This window comes from Mixophyes fleayi, chromosome 12, assembly GCF_038048845.1.
Source record: "Mixophyes fleayi isolate aMixFle1 chromosome 12, aMixFle1.hap1, whole genome shotgun sequence".
NCBI classification, from domain to species: domain Eukaryota; kingdom Metazoa; phylum Chordata; class Amphibia; order Anura; family Limnodynastidae; genus Mixophyes; species Mixophyes fleayi.
In genome coordinates, this window is record NC_134413.1 from 50,722,086 (window position 1) to 50,746,896 (window position 24,811).

At 40.4% G+C, this 24,811-nt stretch overlaps 1 protein-coding gene across 1 annotated transcript in view; it reads right to left on the bottom strand.

Moving 5' to 3' along the window:
* Positions 1 to 24,811, bottom strand: part of CCDC9B (coiled-coil domain containing 9B) — a 270,324-nt gene that overhangs the window by 167,802 nt on the left and 77,711 nt on the right. The window contains exon 4 of the mRNA XM_075191871.1: positions 12,841 to 12,951. Within this exon, the coding sequence (XP_075047972.1) occupies positions 12,841 to 12,951 (111 nt within the window). The remainder of the gene's footprint in view (positions 1 to 12,840; positions 12,952 to 24,811) is intronic.

A 24,811-nucleotide genomic window follows, 5' to 3' on the forward strand; every position in this document is an offset into this window, starting at 1 on the left:
TGGATTTTATAAATTGGATTTTATGACACTGTCATCTTATATCTTAGAGAGGATATACACATTTTAAAAAGAAAGAGTTTAGAAGTTTTTTTCTTTTATTCCAAAAGTAGGTGCAATAAGTTCCCTATTTCTTTAATGACTACATAATTTATTCAACATCAGAAATAAAGAAAATAATAAAATATAATAAAATATAACTTTAATTAATTTGCATTAAAAAACATGGTATTTAAAATTAGCGATATATATTGTCAAATATGAACTTTAGCTGTAACAAATTCTTGTCCTACAAGGCTATTTAGAAGTTTATTAGTGTGCATCCAGTGATTTTATCACACAGTAATTTTATTCACTAATCACCAACACTTCTATATTTCGCTAATTATTTTTTTATATTTTTTTTTAACTATTTTAGAAAATAGCATTAACAATCAAACAAGAATCAGCAAACGGTAGGTTGCCAAAAAAACAACAACAGCATATCGTCACAGAACAGACAAGCAAGGAAACATTGGTTATACCAAGTGTTCAGGTTCCAGTAACGTTTTCTAAGAATAGAATATGGGGTGGAGAAAGAGAGGGGGGGGGGGGGGGGGGAAGCACTGGTCGTCACAATTAAAATACAGAGAGAAAAACTACCCAAAGAAAAAAACAACGTCCAACATCAGGTCATCTTTGAATCATACACCATTAAGGACCCCAGAGGGTTTATTTAGTAGAAAGAAGCTAGTATAGGAGTAGAGCGATTACAAGTAGAGCCATGGGGCCAAAATCTGATGGAATTTGTCGTCCTTGTCGTGTAAGCGATATGTGATCTTTTCCATCTGGGCAATAAACCAAATGTAGGAGCGTAAGGCTGCCATAGTAGGAGGTTTCGGTTGCTTCCACGATTTAGCTACTAGACATTGCGCTGAGGAAAGGATATGGGAAGCCAATTTTAAGGAATGCCTATCATCATCAACTAAAGGATAGCAAAGAAGAAAGGACCATGGGTCTTTCCGGACGGGACACGGAAGGAGGGAGGAGAGGAGGCCCTAACACGGTCCCAAAAGGAGGATATTTTAGGACAGGTCCACCAAATATGTAGAAAAGATCCCATCTGGCCACAGCCCCGCCAACATAGTGGAGAACAAGAGGGAAACATTTTAGTAATTTTGTCAGGGGTGTAGTATTTTATATGCGTTCTCCTTGACCAAGGTGGAAATAGAGCTTGTGGCAACCTGATCCCTTATGATATCCCAATAATCCTCCTCCGGGGGATCCAGATCCCTCTCCCACTCATGTCTACCTCCAGGAGAGAAAAGTACATTGAGAATTAGGGTGTAAATATAGGAAATCATGCCTCTACGCAAAGGCGAAGAAAGACATAGGGTTTCAAATGGAGAAACAGGAATGGGGGAAGGAACCCACAAAGTGACGTAACTGAAATTACTCATAAAATTTAGGATGGAGGTTTGGATACTTGGAGCGCAGGTAATCCCAAGAGATAAAGGTACCTTTAGATCTCCAACAAACCGAATACCCGCGGTGGCCCAGGGTCTATGGAAAGCTGGAGAGAGCCCGGGAGGGAAGGCAGGAATACCCCAAAGAGGTAGAACAGGAGGGGACAAAATTGGGATATTGAGATGGGGATGGCAGGCCTCCCAGATCGTAGCTGGGAATAACAGGGTGGGGAAGTGACAAATAAAGGGCGATCTAGCTTGTTTTGAGAGACCCCATACACACGAAAAAATTGGAATTTTAAGATAGGTTGATTCAATATCAAAAGTGAGCTGCCCAGTAATAAATCTTCAAATCCGGGAAGCCCCTCCCACCACATCTGGTAGGTCTCTTTAAGAGGGCCAGCTTGACCCTGGGAGACCAGCCGTTCCATATAAATCTAGAAAGACACTTTTGGATAGAAGAGAGTTCCGAGAGGGGGATTCTAACAGGGAGGGTCTGAAAATAATAAAGTAGCTTAGGAAGAAGGTTCATCTTGACATAGATGATCCTGCCCAGCCACGAGATAATCAATGAACACCAGGAGAAAAGTTCTGCCTTGATTTTAGCAAAAAGGCCCGGATAGTTCTCTCGGTACAGGGAGTCGTAGGAGATCGTAATAAAAATACCTAAATATCTGATTTTCTTTTTTTGCCAACGAAAATTAAAGCAGGAGGTGAGTACCAAACCCTCCCTATTAGAGATATTAAGCAGTAGGGCTTCTGATTTGTCAATATTAATCTTGTAACCAGAGAGGTGCCCGTAATGGTGTAATATGTTAAAGAGAGCAGGCAGTGACTTCTCCGGCTGCTGCAGGGTCAGGACATCGTCCGCGAAGAGAGAGAGCTTACTCTCCAGGTCCCCCGTCCGCACACCTCGAATATCAGGGCAAACTCGAATGGAAGCAGCAAGGGGCTCTATAACGAGGGCAAAGATGAGAGGGGAGAGGGGACAGCCTTGGCGAGTACCGTTGGAGATATTAATAAGGTCAGATGGAGAATCATTGATCATAACTCTGGCAGAGGGCAGAGAGTACAAGGACTGAATCCCAGTAAGGTTACCAGAGATTCCAAACGCAGACAAGGCTCCAGACATAAAGCTCCAGGAGATCCTGTCAAAAGCCTTTTTGGCGTCAAGTGAGAGAATGATAGTCGGAGCCTTCCTGGTATTAAAGATATGAATCAGATCAATGGTTCTCCTGGTGTTATCCTTGGCTTGACGGCCTGGGACAAAACCAACCAGGTCGCAATGCACAAGGGAGGGAAGGACCGAATTTAATCTATTAGCCAGAATTTTAGCGTACAATTTAACATCTGTATTAAGCAGGGAAATAGGGCGATAACTAGCGCAGTCATAAACATCTTTACCCTCTTTATGAATAACAGAGATCCAAGCTTCCAAAGTGACCTTAGACCAAGAGGCCCCAGCTAGGATTGAGTTGAAGAGAGTATGCAAACGGGGGACCAAGAGCCCAGCAAACCTTTTATAGTAGGCAGCAGTGAATCCATCTGGCCCCGGAGCTTTACCAGATTTCTGGGACTTTACCACCTGCTCAACCGTGTCCTTAGTAATCTCGGCTCCTAGGAGAGCATTGGTTTGTGGAGAGAGTTTTGGGAGTTTAGCCGAAGAAAGAAAAGAGTCAATCAACTGCGAGTTCTATTGGAAAAGCGAAGGGTCAAAACGCCGAGGCAGATTATAAAGTTTAGTATAGTAGGATTGAAAGGCATCCTTTATTCGCTAAGGGTCATAATGAAGAACTCCGTCAGAGTCCCTGATAGCCAGGTTCCAGGCAGCTATCTTGGCTCTAAGTTTAGAGGCTAGTATTCTATCGGCTTTGTCGCCCTTTTCATAGAAGCGCTGATTGAGCCACTTCAGCTTATTAGCAACCTGGTGGGATAACAAAAGGTTCAGTTCCCCCCTAACAGAGGCAATTATATTTAGCTAATTTTAAATTTCATGTTATTTAATACAAATTAATAAAAGTTAGATTTTATTATTTTCTCTATTTCTGATGTTGAATAAATTATGTAGTCATTAAAGAAATAGGGAACTTATTGCACCTACTTTTGGAATAAAAGAAAAAAACTTCTAAACTCTTTCTTTTTAAAATGTGTATATTATATACATAGGTTTTTGGTAGCACCCCTTATTCAAGTTTTAAGAGAAATCTGAAAACTTATAGGACCCTTAATCTGTGCGATAGAAAATCCTTTCTTTTGAATCTTAGAGAAGATAACAGTTATATCACTGATAGTATTCTATCTATATTTGTCAGGGGCTGTCCCCCCAGTGCTACTGTTGCTGCTGGGGACGGATGCCCGACTCCATCCGGTCTCAAGCATTCCATTGTTTAGCAACAGGACACAGTGTTTCCGGCCGTCTGCATGCATACGCTAGGCTGTACCATTGCCTAGCGGCGGGGACGCTTCCTGTCCGAATCCTGTACAAATCTGCCTATCCAGAGCAGGCTTTCTCACGCTCCAATCTGGAGTGCCCTGCCTCTATTTAAACCTGGCTCTGACACAATTAGGGTGCCGGAGTATTAGGCTCACACCTGGGGGTAAATGTATCATCCTCCGATTTTTTTCAACTCGCCGGAAATCCGCGACTTTGCAGGTAAAATTTAAAGCGGCGATGGCTTGCAAAGGCAAGTTTGCCTTTACAAACCATCGCCGCTTTAAATTTTCAATGCAAAGTCGCGGATTTCCGGCGAGTTGAAAAAAATCGGAGTATGATACATTTACCCCGTGATGTCCAGCGTTTGTTCCAGTCTTCTGTTTCTAGTATCCTGCTGACTCGGCTTGTTACTGACTACTCTCTGGATTCTGATTTAGCACCGACTCTGCTCTCCTGGTACAACTCGGCTCCCCCGACTACTCTTTGGCTCCTGACTCAGTACTGCATCGACCTCCTGGTTTCGACCTCGGCTGTCTGACTAGCTGCTGTTCACCTAGCTCGCTGGAGAATGTCTTGGAGAACCGCGACCTGCGCACCCTCTGCAGCCAAGTACATACCTCCTTGCGGGGGTCCCTGGTGAATACTAAAGGCTGTGCTAGACTCAACGCCACCCTGCTCAGTAGTCAACACCAGCAGATAGCCTTTATCACACTTCCGTTATGACAATATTTAATGTACTTAATGGAGTCTAATTATGTGACAATAAGATATACCAAGGAATTGCCAATCAAAAATCAGATCCTAAGTTCCAAATATATCTATATATAGTTACAAATAAATTCCATATCGTTACTGTTATTTAAGAAGGGTGCTAAGATATCAGTTAGATCATGTTGATTACTAATTAGCATGTTATTGCCATTATTGTCTGATGGATCGTATATGTAGCATCAAAAAATGAAATGAATAAAAGGCACCCCATAAGGAAAAGCGGAGGAGGAATATGTGAGATTAAAAACTAAGATAAGTAATGTGCTCATTATGATAAAGTAATTATGTGATCAAATTCAATTTAAAAAAATGTGAGAAGTGTTTGAACAAACAAATCCTTACATAGAAAATGCATTTATTAATAATCATCTACTGTGATAAAGTGTATATAATATTTTTACAGTGATCATATATCCCATTCCTCATTTTATTACTTATTTATTGTGTGTCTATTCAGTGATTATTATTTTATTTAAGTTCATTTATAATCATTATTACATTCATTATTAAGAAATTCACTTCAATGATTATCAAAGGGTATAAAAGTTCACTAATAAGATGCCTATTCATAAGTATTCGGGCAAAAAAGATTTTAGTGTAGAAAATTATAGTGAAAAATAATAAAAATATGTGAAGGTTGTGAATAATAAACATACTAAATATAATGTGGGAAAAGGGGGGAGTGAAATTAAGTGTCCTGTGTGAGAGTTCTTATTGAGCTATGCGTAGTCTTCTATATTCTCTAATTGAAAAAAATAGTCCACATGATCAAATTCATATTAATTTTATTCCATGTTCAAGATATTCCAAAATCCCCATTAATTGATATATATTTTACTATGTAATCTTATAATCCACATAATCAGAATATATCTCTAATTACAACTCATTTTACTATATGATGTTCAAGATATTAAAAAATCCTAAATAGTTGGTATATCTTATAGGTTGTTCAAGTACGGAGGGTATATTGTTGCAGTCTTGTTAATAATATATTTACAATCTATTCATAGTGGTACATTAAAAAAAAGCGAGGGGAAGAGACCCACTCCATCTGTGGTAACACATCAAGAGGGACACAGAACCACCCCAGGGTCATCCTGGCCCCCATCCACCAGGTAAGTGATATTTACAAAAAGCTAGCAAAACTAATATTCTCATTTAAACCATGTGGTATCGGAGAATCTAGGAGAAATATCCATTTGCTTTCTTTGCGGAGGAGTTCTTTCATAATGTCTCCTCCTCCTATCCCCATTCTTATTCTTTTAATTCCAAAAGCTCTCAATTCTCCAGGGTTACCTCCATGATGTTGTAAAAAATGTTGCGCCAAAGAGGCAAGTTGTTTGAAATGCTGTTTGTCTAATTGTGTGCTTCTTATGGTACCTGCATGTTCCAAGAACCGCTGCATCAAAGGTCTGCTGGTCATCCCCACGTAGGTCTGGTCACGTGGGCATTTTAAACCATATATCACCCCTTTGGTGTTGCAATTAATGAAGTGGTTAATTTCATATTTGTTTTATCCAGGATTTTAATCATTAATGGGCATGCTTTGCAAGTTCCATACTTATATGAACCTTTTATGGTTTCGGTTTGTAAATTTTTAACAAAATGACTCTTAATGAGATTGTCGCCTAAGTTAGGTGCGTGTCTCCTTTGTACCCAGGTGTTTGGCTAATCCCTCATCCAACAGGAGTATGGGCCAATGTCGCTGTACAATAGACTGGATATCCCTCCATTCTTGACAGAAATTCCCTATAAACCTAATTTTGTTATCCGTTGTGACTTTCTGTTTCAGATATATCAGGTCTTCTCTATTTGTAGATCTTACATGATTCAGTGCTTTCTTAATTAATTTTTTACTATATCCCCATTGTAATAGCTTTATGCACAATTCTTCCGTCCGTTTATTATAATCCGAGAAATTACACTTCAATCACAGAAATTCTCCTTTCGGTATGTTTCTAATAACGAGTGGGAAATGAGAGCGAGTACAATGCAATATGCTATTAGTGGCTGTTCTCTTTCTGTACAAATCTGTTTCTACTTTCCCATCCAAGATCTTTTTGATGGTAGTCTCCAAAAAATTAATGTTGCTTTCTTTCATCCATCTCATACCTCAGTTTCAGATTATTCTTGTTGAGTTCAGAATACTAATAAAGTTCTTAAAGTACTCCTGATATTTCCAGAAGCTCAGGATGTCATCTATACAGCGCATTCAAATGATAATGTTTTCCATATATTCAATTAGGTTTTCGTGGAAAACTGGGGTGTGGGTGTGGAGTTGTGCTGTCCTCTGCTGGTTTTGGACTTTGCTACTACACTAACGACTACTACAATATTTCCTGTGCCTTGATATCCTACCTTTAAGAGTTCCTGCTATGGGGAAAAACTAATGCCGCTGCAGCTGCAAAACTTGAACAATATGCCCGGGGCTCCTCCACATCAACCTCTGTGGAGGCTACTGGAACCAGGAAACCCACGGCGGTTCTTGTGGACTACATACCCCTTCTGTGAACGAACCTTCTTCTATTCAACTTTTCCTGCACACCATAACATCCTCAGAAAAGAGGCTAGCAGATCATATCGGAGAGGTTCAGGTGGACCAATCCCATATCAGTCAGGATATGCAGAAGATGAGGGAGCTGCTTGGCAAGGCTGAGTAGCGGATCTCCACTCTAGAAGTCACCACTACACCCATGAAACAGGACATGGCTGAGCTCACTACCCAGGTCAACATCTGCAAACAAAAAATGTCTGACATGGAAGGGCGCTTGTGCCGCAATAATCTGCGCTTAGTTGGCCTTCCTGAGAGAGTGGCGGTTTACGATAGTTCTGATGTCATTCCTTAATTTTGAAATGCATTCCATTCCATGCGAGGTGAATTTCCGCTTATTAATCACTGTGATTTTTGCACTATTACATGGTCATATATGCTGTCTATCTTGAATGTACTTTTCTAAGATGCACTGTCTGCCTATTTTCTCCTATATCTCTACTCAGCCACAGATCTTAAGAGGGGTGGTAGCCAAGTGTTCTGGTTTAAATTTTGGGCTCTACTAGAGTAGGGGCGGAGTGGCCTCCTACTTCTTATGTGGAACGGGAGGAGACTAAATGACCGTTAAAAGATCCTTAGTGCTTACGCAAACCAAAAATATAATCCTGACATAGCGTGCCTGGTGAAGACCCATTTAGTGGGGCGGGTGATTTGCTCTGAAAAAGCCCTGGGTGGGATGGCCTTATCAGTTTGTATGCTCTACTTACTCAATGGGGGTTTCGGTATTGGTTAGGAAAAATTTGCGATTTGTACTTGAGGTAGTCCAGTTGGACCCATATGGTCACTATGTATTTCTTCGAGCTCTGGTGGACAACTCTCCTATCATACTCTTAGCCAAGTACATCCCACCGCCTTGCAACTCCCAAGTTATTGCTCTCTCCCCACATGTACTGATGGTTTGTATGGGAGATTTTAATGGATGTCTGCATTGATAGGTGGCGGGAGAAGTCTTTACTGGTGAGTAGGGGCACTACTTCCTTCGCCAGATTAGTAGTGGATATGGGACTAATGGCTATTTGCAGCACTCTTTTCAACTACCATAGATTTTTTTCCATGTTATTCTACGTCCTAACATACCTTTTCCCACATTGACATGGCTCTGATTTCAAATAGACTAGCCCTGCTGGTTCAAGAGATTAGCTTCCTAGGGGAATATCTGAACACTCCCCGGTGCAGCAGGTGGCTGCCTTTTCCCCAAATGGTGGAATCCGATTATGGAAACTTAATCCATTTTGGCTTACATTAATGGGATTGGGTAGCGACCTGGTGGCTGACTGTGAGGGGTTCTTTTCCAATAATATCACCACAGCTAGAAAGTCAGTCCTATGGGATGCCTTTAAGGCATATGTTCTGGGTACTCTGGTTCATGAAGTAGAGGAACGAAAAAGATTTTCTGGGCAGAGGAGGCAGGGTTAAAGCAGACTTGTCAGAATTTGAAACAGGTATATTAGATATCAAGGTTGCCCGCTGATAGGCTAAGCTGGCTACATGCGCAGAAGATAGCTGATTACATTGCTCGCAGTTGGCTCATCTTCGCGAATGAGTGAGAGACTCCCCATCAAATGACTTACTGGGCCTCCTTAAGTGATGGACTGGGTTTGATAGTCCACCTATACAGGCTATACAGGGTACCCGTGTTAAGAGAACAGTCCCGCCCTTGCTCCGACAAGCCTTGATGACTTGGAGCGTGGAAAGGGAAACATTGGAGACTGTAGGAATGGACCCTGAGAGCCCGTTATGGGTTAACTCTAAGCTCCCTGAACTTTTTAAACTAAAGCAGATCCCCCAGTGGCGAGCCACGGGGATCACCGCCCTCGAACAAGTATATCTTAATGGTACCCTTAAATCATTTGCCCAGTTGCAATTAGATTTCTCCTTAACAAATTGTCTTTTATACATACCTACAGCTTCGCCATGCTCTGCAGGTACAGTTTGGCGATACTTCCATCACTTTCAGTCCCGACACTCTACGTTTGTTGCTTCAACAAGTGGGCTCCACTAAAACCATCTCTATATTTTATGTTCATGTCCTTTTCTTAATCACTACTGAAAAGCTTTATTTACGTCTGGGATAGATCTTGGTCCGGCAACTGATGAGGACTGGAGCTTTATGCTTGACAGTGCTCAAAAGGCCAATTCATGTACATGTTACAGACAAGTACACCTGTATATCCTACAAAGAGCATATTATTCTCCACATAGGTTGCTGCAGATGGGTGCCAGACTAGATGCTAAATGTCCGAAATGTGGGCGGGACTCCGCCACCTTCTGACACGTGCTCTGCAGCTGTCCTGTAGTTGGATTTTTCTGGTCATTGCTGGTGGCAGGTACACGAGACACAGGTACTGAGATTCTATTGCTGTTTCTCAAGACAAGTGTATTTGTTTTAGGAGTGGTTATGTTGCTGGGCAGGAACGCGACCAGATATGTTCTTAACCTCCTTCTTTAGCTAAAGTCCATTATTGCCAGAGGCTGGATGGCCAAGGAGGGGCCTAGATTTAGTGGCTGAGTGGCCCTGGTTAATGAGGATGTGGGATATGAACGATTTACGTAGCAATCTAGAAATGCTATGCCGAAAAAATTTACAGTATAGTCCAGGTGGGCAAAGTCAAAATTTGCAGTGCAGTCATTGGCTACTAATTTTGATCCTGGTTGATGCTCCCTCCCTCTTCTCATGCTTATATTTCCTAGGAAAACTGCTAGCTATCACATACTGGGCTTCCATTTTAATGGTTCCGTTACCCTCCTTTGTAGAGCTGTGAGGAAGTGGGTTAGACACCTCTCAGGAATCTAGAAAGGATGTTGATTCAGCGCTCCCTATGCAAATAGATCTGTGTAAACTGCAGCCATACGGGACCGGAGGGGGAAATGGAGAAGGGAGGGGGAAGGATGAAGGGTAGCTCAGCCCTTAGACACAGTATTTTTGATGATGATGGGTCCCTGGGCGCATGGACAATGTAGTTATGTATAAAACAATTTAATGTAACATATATTGTATAGGTTATACAGTGCTGTACATAGATACATACATAAAATAGCGACAGTATATGACCTATTTGGTGGTAGATAACTACCAGCCCCTCACATGTAGCATCAATAGGTAACAGCTTGTAAAAGCAATATTAAACAGATACACATATATTGGATGTATAACAGCTGGTGGTATAAAGGGCTTTCCGTGTGTACAACAACACTGAGTAATAGCCAAATCGACAAAGACTAGTATTGGTTACAAATATTGTCCAAATGCGGATTCCATAAGTTCATTCCTCCTGAGTGAGGATATGTAACAGATAGGGTGCAGATACTGAATAATCCCCAAATAGGAATGATTTGGTTCAAAAACAAAGTCCTGGTTTGAGAGTGTTAGTAAGAGCCAGACAGTTCATTCCTCCTGAGTGAGATTATGTAACAGATATAAAGTGCAGACGCTGAAAAATCCCCAAATAGGTTTGATTTAGTTCAAAAACAAAGTCCTGGTTTGAGAGTGTTAGTAAGAGCCAGACAGGTCCATCGGATGAGCCCAGTTATGGAGGCTGGTTTAGAGACTTACCCTTAGTGAGGCAGATCGCGGATCACATAGTTGTGGATAGTCCTAACCCGAACGCGCTCCCTTGTGCTTTGGGCCCGTTGCCGTGGAGATGTTTGTCCCGTCCTGTTGCCTGGCGGAAGTGTCCGTCTCAGATAGTGAGTTATTGCGCATGCGCATGCGCCTGTGATGCCGCCGCTCGTAGCGGTGGGTTTGAATGTAGGTGTTCTCAGCAATACCTACAGAGAGCAGTGCTGTATTGTGTTCTGTGGTTTCAATCCAACGCGTTTCACCTTGGGGCTTCCTCAAGGCATCACAGGCGCATGCGCATGCGCAATAACTCACTATCTGAGACGGACACTTCCGCCAGGCAACAGGACGGGACAAACATCTCCACGGCAACGGGCCCAAAGCACAAGGGAGCGCGTTCGGGTTAGGACTATCCACAACTATGTGATCCGCGATCTGCCTCACTAAGGGTAAGTCTCTAAACCAGCCTCCATAACTGGGCTCATCCGATGGACCTGTCTGGCTCTTACTAACACTCTCAAACCAGGACTTTGTTTTTGAACCAAATCATTCCTATTTGGGGATTATTCAGTATCTGCACCCTATCTGTTACATATCCTCACTCAGGAGGAATGAACTTATGGAATCCGCATTTGGACAATATTTGTAACCAATACTAGTCTTTGTCGATTTGGCTATTACTCAGTGTTGTTGTACACACGGAAAGCCCTTTATACCACCAGCTGTTATACATCCAATATATGTGTATCTGTTTAATATTGCTTTTACAAGCTGTTACCTATTGATGCTACATGTAAGGGGCTGGTAGTTATCTACCACCAAATAGGTCATATACTGTCGCTATTTTATGTATGTATCTATGTACAGCACTGTATAACCTATACAATATATGTTACATTAAATTGTTTTATACATAACTACATTGTCCATGCGCCCAGGGACCCATCATCATCAAAAACCTCTCAGGAATCTGGTGCATTGCAAGGCTACATATATGCATGTAATATATGCAGTTAATATATGAAAACAATGGGCGCTCTAAGAAACCTATATGGGCAACTATTAGCAGATCATATATAACTATGGCCAGTTGCAGCTCTCCATTACAGGCTCTGGGACCTGAACATGAATGTAACAAACAAGAGGAGAGATGAGAGCGCAAAAACTGTAAATCAATTCTATCTGAGAATACGATAAGTACATAAGACTTTTATTTTTTTCCCTCTCGCAGAGAGGTTACTCCTGCACTATATGAAGGATTTGCGCACAAGCTGTGCTTATATGAACAGTCCGTAGTATATGTGATACCTCATCAAATTGATGGATTTCAATCATTGTGGTTTGAGGATTTGTTCCTCTGTTCTTGTGTCTTTATACAAACACCTTCCGGGACTAAGCTCTATATTTTGATCAATACTCTGCACAGGAAGCCTTGCTTATTCATGGGTTTTTACCTACATGTGTACTAACAATTTAATCAATCACTTCACCTGCTATGAATCCAATTAAGAATACTCTATGTGTGTTTTGATTCATTATGAATGTTGATTGTAATTGATGCCAGATTTTTGATACATATGATACTGGCTAATGTTTTATTTATTTTATTTATTTATGTTTATGTTTACTTGATTACATAGTAAATTACAATATCAAATTTACTATTGGTTTACAGTTTTGCGCTCTCATCTCTCCTCTTGTTTGTAATATATGCAGTGTCTAATATGATTACTTATCTGCTATATTTCTCAAGTGTGGCTTGGTCTATGATATGGAACTATGATGTGTTTCTTTTCTTTGTATTGTTTTTAAAATGTAAATAAAATATCTAATTAAAGAAAAAAAAAAATGACAGACCTATCCCATGCTTCTGAAGTTAACCCCTTCCTCATGCTGAAAAAGAAACCAATCTAGATCCGCCCCTGGCATGGGATAATCTCCTTTCTGAGGTCACAAGTACAAAAAAAAAAAACAAAACAAAACAAAAAACTATGGCTGGAAGAAGTGGTTTAGTACGTAAAGGAGCGGCCTTTAGAGATTGTCAGAGTGCCCAGCTTTTTCATTTTTCTTTTTTGCTTACCTGGTACCTTCGTACAAGAGCTTTATTCTTTATTCTTATAGCGTTGATCTTATTATCCAACTCCAGATCTTTTTGCTCTTTCTTCCCGATTTCCCCATCAGATTGTAATACCTATTAAAAACATAACAGAATATACACAAATAAAGATCTAACAATCTACTTAGTGTTGTACAAACCATCACATATATAAAAGGAATTTAGCTTGACCTTGTCGGGAAGAGGAATGGGTGCATAAAAAAATTTCATTGCTTGATAAAATTTGCACAGTACATACCACTGACTGCACATGAACCACAGTGACTACCTCAGTGGCTGTAAAACGCAATAAAACCACTAGTCATAGTGTGCCAGCGTGGTTGAATATCATGTGGCTTTAGTTGTCACAATGCCATTGACTGCGGGGGTGCTAAGGATTTCTTAATCTGATGGAATTAACAGAGTGTATTGAAATTTTCCTTGCTGAAAGAGGACTCAGAACAGTAATTCTGTGACAGGTCCTCTTCTGTTAAGAAAATTGTACTAAATAGAAGGTCACAGAATTATAGCTGGCAGAAGCAGCATATAACAGTGAATGCTAAAAGCCCAATTATGTGAAATAGCCAGCTATGTCTCAACAGCACCACTGAAATCAGTGTTCCTCAAATATAGCAACTTGAACGCTTCCATTTTGCTTGCTATATATCTAAAAATTTGTAAGCATACACTAAAGCCAGTTTCCAGTTTTGAGTACTTTTCTTCCCACATTTCATATATGGTGTTGCCATTCTCTATATTTAACTATAACCTAGGCATCTACTTGTAAACTGCCACAACCCTCAAGCACATTCCTTACACTGCACCCACCTCTAACCCCTGTTCCCTGTGTGACCTATTTTCTCCACTAATTAACTTTTCCTCCCTGATAGTTTCAATACTCATCTCAGACTTGTGTTTCAATAAAATGGGATCTTTTAAAAAAAAAAAAAAAAAGTTTAGAAGAGAAAGTTTAATTGTTACAATACTTTAAATATTAAAGTCTGGGAAAGCATAATTAAAAAAAGAAAAAAAAACACAGACACCAAATGGGAAATGTATTATTTGTCTTAAAATTACTACTGGTACATATCATGTGGTAACAACGACTTAAGGAATAAACAGCTACCGGTGTGGTCAAATAAGGAAGTACTTCATGCCTGGCAAAAAAGGAGTTAAAATTAGAAGGGACTGAAAATGTTATTATGAAAATACAAGAAAGATATAAAGCAAAACATAAACCAGGTTAGCAAACATAGAAGATGAAAAACAAAAGCACAAACACGGGAAAACTAAAAAAAATAGGAAAATAATTGTATAAGATAGGGAAAGCTGATCTTTTAAATGTTTATTTCAATCTGTAAAAAAAGTGTCAGGGAATATGTTGCGTAGCTTTGTTTTCTAATATGCTTCATTGGTTAAAAGTTCATGCGCATTCTGAAACCCTATTGGCTGGAGAGCCGTTTGAGGTGCATTATAATATTCTGTAAACATCCTTAATCCTGTCTGGATAAAAGACATACCTTCCTGGGAGATCAGCCTGTTCTACTGTAAAGAACTAGCAGTGAGTCATCAATTTCATGTATCAGGATTGGTCAGCATTTCATTTTTTTATTTTTCTTTACTGAAAATCAACATTTTATTGGTCACAATGTCATTAATTGAATTTCTGAAGTTTACTAGTTAAAACATCTTAAACACTATGTTGTCTCTAACTAGAAGATCCAGTTTAGGACTATAAAACTTATTGAATGCTTGCTAATAGACCATCCCTGCCTGACAAAAGGCATAGGGACTAGGCCTGAAGGTCAAACTTCATAGTTAATCCTTCCACAGCAACAGAGATTAAACAGGAGTATCTTGTGGCCATACTGATCCTGGTCGTAACCTGAAATAATGTTAAAATTGCATCTTTGCTATATGCTTTTAGTAACTTATTCTGCTATGCATGTTTCCCCCAAATTTGGTAATTCGTGAAGAGGACTGATTGCGCTATGGATCAAAATATAAATAAGTTATATTGCTCCACTATGTGATATTGGGTATTTCTATGCTACATGGGAATGTTGATCTAATGATGCAAACATGGGAATGAAACACCTGAGGGTTAATGTATTAACCAGCGCATTTTACAACTCACCGATATTTGGCGAGTTTGACTGCTAATTTTAAAACGGCAGTGTGTTTAAAGGAAAATCTTTGCCTTTTAACACATTGCCGTTCCAAACTTACGAAATACGCTGGTTAATGCATTTACCCCCTAGTGTTTTTCGCTCTCACTACAGCTGCAAAGGCCTAATTGACTAAACTCATTGGTACTGTACCATCTAGGTTGAACTGTTTTTATATTATATGTACATTTTGTAAAATGTTAAGACATACTATCTTAAATTAATCTACACATCTGTGTGTAATCTTTCCAGAAGTATCTTTGTGCCTGTGATGTTTTATACAGAATGAAGTGAGGAGTTAAGTTCTCTGTACAGCGCTGTAGAATTAGGGACGCTATATAAATAGCCGATGATGAAGATGATCTAGCTGTGCATGGTTTTCTATTTATACTGTAAAAATGTACAGCACAATCTGTGTCTAGGTGACTGGAAAGAAATTACATGTACTTCGTATATGATGGTAACTCCCACGTACAGGTGGACATCTGCAATGATGTGCTTGTGAACAGTATACAGTGATACATACATGTAATAAAAAACATAAAAAAAACAGCAGACAAAACAACTCTGCAAGAGATTGCATTAGCGAGTCAATCCTTCTGTACATCTCAGGCTTTATTCAAATTGGCTACTATTCAACATATACCCACTAACATTTCAGAAGCTTTATTAACATTGGGCAACAAATAAGGTGTTCTTCATACAAATAACATAGGCTGTACTTAAGGAAGCTGTGCAGGAGAAGTATATCTCCACTAGAGATGGGCGGGTCCGGTTCTCCGAGAACCGAACCCACCCGAACTTTGGGTATCCGAGTACCGAGCTGAGCAGCTCGGTACTCTCCCGCCCATTCCGAATCCAAATCGAGGCCGAACGTCATTGTGACGTCGTCGGATCTCGGGGCTCGGTTCTCGCAATACTTCAACTTTATAAATACACGCCTCCACAGCAATCCATCGCCATTTGACAGAGGGAGAGAGCAGGGTGTAGTCATAGGCTAATTAGAGCAGGGACAGAGAATACAATATTGTTCTTGCAATTGCTCTAACCAAAATCGCTAGTGCAGAGAGGAGGATAGAGGTTTATTATTTTTTCTTCATATTTGGCACTCCCCAGCGCTTTTGGGGTGTCCCCCATAATTGTGCATTAATATTTCTGGCTGTCAAAAGTCATATCTGTCAGCAGTATCTACCAAATAATTTTTAGCACTCCCCAGTGCTTTGCGCTCAGAATGGATTCAAAGCAGTCCACATATGATCAGAATGAGCAACCAGGTACTGTCACCAGTTCTGATGTTAGTGTTCCCAGTACGTCATCTGGCCAAGGCGATGTCAAACAACAGAGTGTTTTCAAATTAGTGCAAAAAACAAAAATTTTTTTACTGTATTGAAGCGAAAAAGAAGTGTAACTGAGCAAAAGTTAAGTGACAATAAAAAAAAAATTGCAAGCATGCCATTCTACACACGCAGTGGCAAAGAGGGAATGAAGCCTTCACCTTTGGCTATTAGTGGCAGATCCCAAAAAGTTACCCAGCCTACAATTGGTGCACAACTACTGTTATGCGTCAAAGCCGAGCTGCAAGATAACAGTAAGGCATTAGAGGAGAATGTTTGCTCTGATTCACAAATGACAACAATCCCTGTAGAGAGTCCATCCAACAGTGGGATGTCTAATCGTGAGCATTCTGCTGATGTGTGCCTTAATAGTCCGAGTGTAGCCGGTGATACCCAAATTGAGGATGCCACTTTGGAATTAGAAGAGGATGAGGGGGAGATTTGTGTAGGCGACGAGGGCGCTAATGATGATGTTGATGATTATGATGCAGACAGATACCAAATTGCCTTTCTCAATTTCTATTTATATTCTAGATTATATAACGGCTGAATAGTTTTCTATTTTACTCCTAGTGGAGAGAGGATCTGATGCAGACAGATACCAAACTGCCTTTGTCCATTTCAATTTTTATTGTACAGTCTATAACGGCTGAATTTATTAGTATTTTATACAAGTGGAGGGGGGCCTAGAGAGACAGAAACCAAACTGGCTTTCTCCATGTCAATTAATATTGTACAGTCTATAATGGCTGAATTTTTTTTTTTTTTTTTAAAAAAGTGGAGGGGGGCCTATAGAGACAGAAAGCAAACTGTCTTTTTCCATTTCTTTACATATTTAAGTATAAGTGTAGGGTGTAATATACATCCAAAGATGATGGCTGCATTGTCAATATGCATAGATGGAGAGGAAGACAATCTGTTTTGTGTGTAGAATAAATGAAGGCCTACCAACAAAGAATTAAACTGTTTTTTTGGATGATTTATTACCTCAACAATTAGATTACTTATCTCTAAAACAGTTGGAGCACTAAATTGGGTTATTTTAGGCACAAAAACATGGATTTTCCAACAAAATAGCAAAACAAAACCAAACAAAACCAAAACCAAAACACGCAATGGCGGTCAGTGACCATCTCTAATCTCCACCATGAAACATACTTATAGAGCCGTTAGACAAACGTGTGGGGCGTTGGAGGAGAGGAAAATTCCGAAAGCACATACAGACATTCTGTCAGCGACATGATTCTATGGTACGAACTCCAACAGTACTTTTGCAACCTCCCAACAGTATGCAATCAAACTAACTGTAGTTATGCTGTGAGTGACATTTCTATAGACATCTTGCCTGTAGACACACATCAGGACTTTGCTGTCTGGGTTAACAGGCACTGGTCGCAGGGGTCCAGTGCTGGCAGGGGTTGGAGTGGTTGTCCTTGGAAGCATTGACTGTGGCACTGATGTGTATACGAACAATGTAGGCCCTGCTGTTGTGTCATCATAGTCAATACTCGTTCCTCAGCCTATATATTAACTCCGCAATCTGGCACAGTCACTGCCAGATTATTGTTGTGAGTGCGCCACACTCTTGCTTCTCATTGCTCTCCGTACTGATCCACCATATACCCAATCTTTGGCATTAACCCTTATCATGGCTACTGACAATTCCTAGGCTCTAATATGTACCGAATTTTTAGCATTAACCCTGACCACGGCTACGAACAATTCCGTATTTACATGGTGTACTGACTAACATTTACCTTGACCAAGGTTACTGACAATTCCTGGGCTCCACTGTGTATTTAATCTCTGAGATTAACTTTGATCCCAGTAACTCATCACCTTTCAGTCATTGGCTACTCCTTCCAGATTGTCTACTAGAGTACAGTACTAGTGCTGCGGTCTTTAATTATTATGTGTCAGGATCCTAAGCTGTTCCCTCAGCTGCAGCTATCAGTGAGTGTGACTTTGCAGCTTTCCTTCAGCTGCCAGGGCAACTCTCAAGCAGCCAGCTAATCAGTGCACTGTAATCACATGGTGGTACTGCATGGGGGCTTGTCTCAGCAGGAGCCTTCAGATGGTCTTCCTGCACTTTATAATACGCACTACTCTATCTTCTCTGCTGGTGATAGTTGCAGTCATGCTGTGATTCTACATTCTTATCCGTTTGCCTCCTGGACTTAGAACTCTGCCTAGATACTGACCACTGATTATATTGAACTCTACTTGGACTTTGAATTATGATGTGGGTATTTGGAAACTTCTAGCCATAAAATGGGCCTTGGAAGAATGGAGGCACTAGTTAGAGGAGGCTTGTCATCCCATTACTATATATACAGTATACCAGTCATGCCAAACTCAAAATCCCAATTGGGCCAAATAATCAAAGTCTAAGATTATGTGGGCCGCAAGAAAAAGAAAAACTTTCAGATGCCATTTTGTAAGGTTTATTATTAAGAAAAAACAAATATAAAGTTTAAAGTTTTCTTCCCTGTGCCCTCCATGCTGCTATTGCTCCCCTTCACCTACCTTTCTATTGCCTTCTTTCCTCTTTTGTTTTCTTATGTTCGGTCTTCTTCTTGTGGCTTCTCTCTGGGCAATCCGTACTGCAAATGTCGGGCGTGATGACGTGACACCCAACACAGTGCGAGGGGAGGAGGGTGTCGGCGGAGAAGCGGGGGATAGCAGGCGGGGGGAGCATCTCTCAGGCTTGCCCCCCCCCCCCTTGCTTACCCTGCTGACTGCATTCCATGACACCCTTGCAGTATACTGATCATACAAATTGAAAACATATTGAATCAGCAAAATAAACCCTAAACAGCCTCTTTACCTTAGTTATCACTTATAGACCAGAATCCAAAAATACGAAAGCTGATGCCCTAACCTAGAGTCGTCTTTTAAAAGTACATATGGCAGTTGCAGAAAATATCTTCTAAACCAGATACAAGCAGCTTTAACACAGGATATTCCCATGCAGTTATACAGGACAGAATCAGGCTGCTGTGGATACTACCTCCTCATTTCCTATTTCTTCTTAGGGCATTTAAGCATGCAGTCTTCTCTGAAGCCCATAAAAACAAGCCATCTGGGCTTCCAGGCAAAAACCATTAGACTTCTCTTTTGCTCTACTTGTTGGCCATCCGTAAAAGAGGATGTCGAGGACTTGTTCGGGCTTGTGAGGTCTGTGCACTATATAAAAATGCTACAAATATTCCTTTGGGTCAACTATTGTATTTACAAATTCCCAAAAGACTTTAGTCACATCACTCTATGGACTACATAGTTGATCTACACCTGTCTAAGGGTTTCAACACCATCTGGGTCATCACGGATCAGTTTAGAAAAATGTTTCACTTTGTATCCTTGACTGAATTGCCCCCAGCCAAGACTATGATATTGTTAATGGTCCAGCACAGTTACACGGTATTCCAGAAAGCATGGTCTCAATTCATTTCTAAGTTCTGGAGAGCCTTTTGCTCTAATTTTGACATTGATCTTAATTTTTCATCCCGTTACCATCCACAGACCAATGGTCAAACCGAAAGGGTCAATCAGGTGTTCGAGCAGTACCTGAGGTGTTACATGTTGGTATTGCAAAATGACTGGGTAGTATTCTTCGGTGGCAGTCAAATTCCGATGCTGGAAAGTCCGACACCAATATAACAGACACTAAAATTCCGCCATACAATATAATTGTTAGTAATACCGACCATAAAAAACAGTGACAGGATTCCCTAGGGAGTGGGATCCGCCAAAAAACTGTATTCCACAAAAGGTCCATGGAGTTGTCCATTTTATTGTGCCAGCATTTCAGCATGTAGGGAATTATTGTGTCAGCTTTCTGGCGTGTCACTGTTTATTATGGTCGGTATTACTAACATGTCTGTATTGTACAAGTCTTAATTTTAGTGTCTGTTATATTGGTGTCTGTCTTTCAAACGTCGGAATTTCGTACCCCACCCGTATTCTTACCGTGGCCAGAATGTATCCATACCATCTCTTCTCATGCCTACATCCTAAGTCCTGTTCTCTTCAGATGTCCCATCGTGAGGTCAGACAAAACATATAACAGTTTAAAGTCTATTTTGTAGAAGGCTCAAGTCGCCTTAACCCTTCTTTCGGACCCCCACCGTAAAACATGTACATTGACGGTAGACGACAGAGTTTGGTTGTCAACCACAATCCTCAACAACCTTTAGGCAAGCTTGGTTCCTATAGAAAGTTAGGGGCTGCGCTCCTCTCTGTGGTGCAAGAGCAGTAATTCTCTCAGGGTATCCCTCCCTTATAATTAATAGATCTAAAACATGAATGAAACACTTATTGGGGCATATTCAATTGTCCGCGTTACTCGCAAATATAACGTAGCGTTAAGAGTATTACGGTAATTCTAAGCCGGATTTCTGCTCGCAGCTCACTGAGATGCGAGCTGAAAGCCAGCGTTAAAGGTAATGTAATAACATAATTATGTGCACTATTACCGTAATAACGGTAATAGTGCGCAGGCCGCGTTACTTTTGCCAGTAAAGCGGACAATTGAATATGCCCCATTGACTTATGGAGTGTGTCATTTCGTAATTATGCGGCTGACTCAAAGTATGAAATAGGTTGTGTCAATAAGCGTAATGTGCGAATGTTAAATACCAAGGCAACCTCATATATGTCTCAATGAGAAGTTAAGAGGTAATGTTTAACAATTTGAGGTTAGTAGAGGTTATTGCACTCAAATTTCCTGATGTTCCTATACGGTGAGTATTTACAATTGATCCCTAACGGCAGTGCAGTGGTCAAGTAGGATGGTGATCAGGGATTACGATTATACACAATTTATTCACAGATTACAATAAATACATGGAGGTCTAATAATGGGAATGAAAACAATGAGTGAACCCTCTACAAAAGAACACACTAACATACATTACAAAAGATTCACAACCAGATAAACTACATAAAAAAGAAAATTAATAAATACTAATTAAAATAGTAGATCAAATAAGATCAAAAGTATGCATATCAAATAAATGTGATCAAAATAAATAAGACAAAATCCAATTTCCAGATCAATAATTGGTAAATGAATAAGCAGCAACAATCCAACGACTAGTTGTTAGGTCCTGGTAACCAGCTTTATATATAATCCAGCAAAAGTCAAGTCTAGTGATAAAATCCAGCACAGTGTCCACTTCAGAGACAACAAGAATCAAAAGTAAAATGCACTCGATTGTGACCTCAAAGTGTCATACATCAGGGTCTTAGCTGCACTTACCTCATCCGCCCCTGTCATATCAAGGCTACTCGGGTCCCTCCTGGTCGCCTGCAGCATTCCTGTCTATCACATCTCCGTTTGTAAACAAACACATACTGATTGTTCTGCTGCATGGGTGTGGCCATCTTGGATGCAGTCAGGTGATTGTTCCAGACCAACCAGATTTAGAAGCTGTGATCACATGAACTGTTCAGCCAATAGTTGTTTTGTACACCCTATTTAAACCCTCTGCCGAGATCTGTTCATTGCCAGAACACCACACTTCTCGCCTGAGAATAGTTCTTCGCTCCAGGTTTCAGTTGTTCCTGATTCCCTGTGTTACAAAGTGATCCTCTTCTGTGTACATCCTGTTTTACCAACTATATATCACTTTGCAAGAATCCTACATTCTAAAGTGCATATCTTCTTTTAAGCATCCTGCATTACTCGGAGTTCATCATTCTGCATGTACTTTGCACTTCCAAGCTGCTCATCTTCCTGGAATATTCAGCTTTCAGCAGGAACACTTACCTCAGTAAGAACTTTGCATCAACCAGTATCTATTCTGCAATACCAGTGACTTTACTGGTATCACCTGTTCTGTTGCTACGGCTCATTCTGAGTCTCTAGGGCTTATTTCCAATTCTGTGTATCTGGCTGTGGATTCCAGGTCTGTGGCTGCCACGCAGTCCAGAGTTCGCTATTCCGTGTCACGATTTTGAGTTCCTATCTCCAGTTCTAGTTCGCTCAGAGTTTCCGTGTGTTTCCTATCGGAGTTCTTATTAGTGGGTTCCAGTCCCGTGTGCCTGGCCACAAGAGCCGGGATTCAGTTCCCACAAACAGTTCCTGTCAGATATTACACCGGATTCCAGTTCAGTACTCAGGCACAAACTCCGGTCCTTATACTCCAATACTGCTTGTGCTACTCTGAGGACTCTAGATGAGCAGAGAGATCATCAAGGCCTCTAGGTTCCATTTCAGTCCTGCTCCAGCTAGACCCAAGGGTCCCGAATCGGATAGAGAAATACAGACGACCGTGACACAACGAGGCAGTGATGTGAAACAACAATACTGCTATCTATGTAATGTCAATCACTCCTATAACACTGTGCTTAAAGGTAACAGGAGATAACAAGAGATGGTATACTTGCTGTTAGTGGTTGTCAGCAAGTAGAGCTGGGTACCCAGGTGTAGTAGTGTGTAGTCCGATGGACTACACACTTGTTAAGTCCGCACAGAGGAAGGGGAGAGATGTATCCACTGTTGAACGCACGCACTGTTGACAGTATCCTGTATCCGACAAGAAGTGTAGGCGTGTCCCAACATGTTTCACCTGCTCACAGACTTTCTCAAGGGCATGTTAGGTAACTAAGTTTTAGATGACTATTTCAGCCTGATTAGTGTTCCGTTAGTGTCAATTCCTCATTACACCAATCAGATGCAGTTAGATCGAACCCATTATGTAGTTTGAATATTTTAGCAAGAGTACCCACCTAAATAGAACATCCCCGATAGTGAGTCAAAAGCTTGGTTCCTAGAACCTTTGAAGGTCATTTGGAAAATTATGCCGGTCTCTTTACTGTTGAAATTTACCAAGACTATGACAATTGCCAGAAAATTTAACTGTTCTTTATCCAGTTCTTTAACCAGTGTTTTATTTCAAAAGTTTCAAGCAGCAGCGTTGTTCTAGGCCTCCTCCAGTAGTGACTAATGGGCAATCGGAACATGTTGAAAAATTCTGGACTCCAAAATTGGTTCGGGGTTGTGTACATTATTTAGTTGCAAAGGGTATGATTAAGAAGAGAGATCATGGAATAAGACCTTTCACAAACGCATTCCTAAAATAATTTGCGAACACTTAACATCCCTTCAAAAGGTGTACTCTCAGGATCCTGAGCTGTTCACACTGCACCTGAGGGATATCCTGAGCTTTACCTCAACTGTTCATGGCAAGTTTCAAGCAATCACCTAATCAATGCAGTGTGATCACATGGTTGCTTTATAGCAAGTCAGCACAAGCTCAGTAGGAGTCTTCTAATTGGCTCCCTGCCCTTTATAATTCTTACGGCCCTGTCTTCCATTTCTGCCCAGATACTGATCATATCCTGGCCTTGCACCGCATCTGTACATTGTCTCCTGCCTGGACTTGGCTCACCAGTCCAAATTTTGACTTGATACTAAACTCTGTGGACTCTGCCACCTGGAGGAGCTAAACTCCTATTGCTATGATTGTCATACTGAATAGGCAGTGATTCCTTTTCTATATACCAGTTTTGCTATTGTTGCTAGAGTGTAGATGGTTCTAGGGGACTCATTCCAGTTTCTCAAAGACTAACATCTCATTATATGGCCACCAGTGATTGAGTTACACCGTTGTGCATAAATATACTGCAAACTGGATGCAGATACAGCAACACTCAGTTGCAATCTAGAAACCAGTTTCAGTTTCTCATGCTAGACAGCACAAAGAAGCAGATTTCCAAAAGCCTGGGGAGGTTTTGAATAGATTATTATAGGCTCCAATACTTAACTCAAAGTGGATTATACCACTGAAGTCTTATATACACTCTGACATATACAACTGAACTCCCTAACAGAAGCAAATATGTACTTTTATATCCATATTATGGTAGATGAGGTGGGACAATAAAAGTCACTCAAAGGAAATGCCCAGATGGATTACTGGTTGAGCAGTTAAATGTTACCTTGAGGAACTTGCTCCCAAATTATAGAAAAACTATATGGTATTGCCTGATAACACATTCCTGGCCTTAAAGTATTAGTTGATCTCTTTATTTTATTTAAAAAAAACAAAAAAACAAAACACAGGAGTGCCAAGCAATGTATATCATACCATACTATATCATACAAAAACAAAACCATTCAATCAAATTGAAAATGGCACAACAAGAAACACAATAGGCCCCTAACTTGAAAAACTATAAAACATTTATTCCAAATCATCCACAAATGTGAACAGAAATTTCATTGTATAACCATATACATATAGAGAATGGAAATACAAGTAATGTATAAAAAAATGAAGCCTAGATGAATAATATTTTCTCTGCAATTGAACCAAAAAAATTGTAAAAGGAGAATAACTTCTAAACATATGCAAATAGATATAATATGCTATACAGAGTTAAGTTGTAGAAATATATGCATAAATAAACAAATATGTCTCACACTAGCAAAAATAGAATATCTAAAAG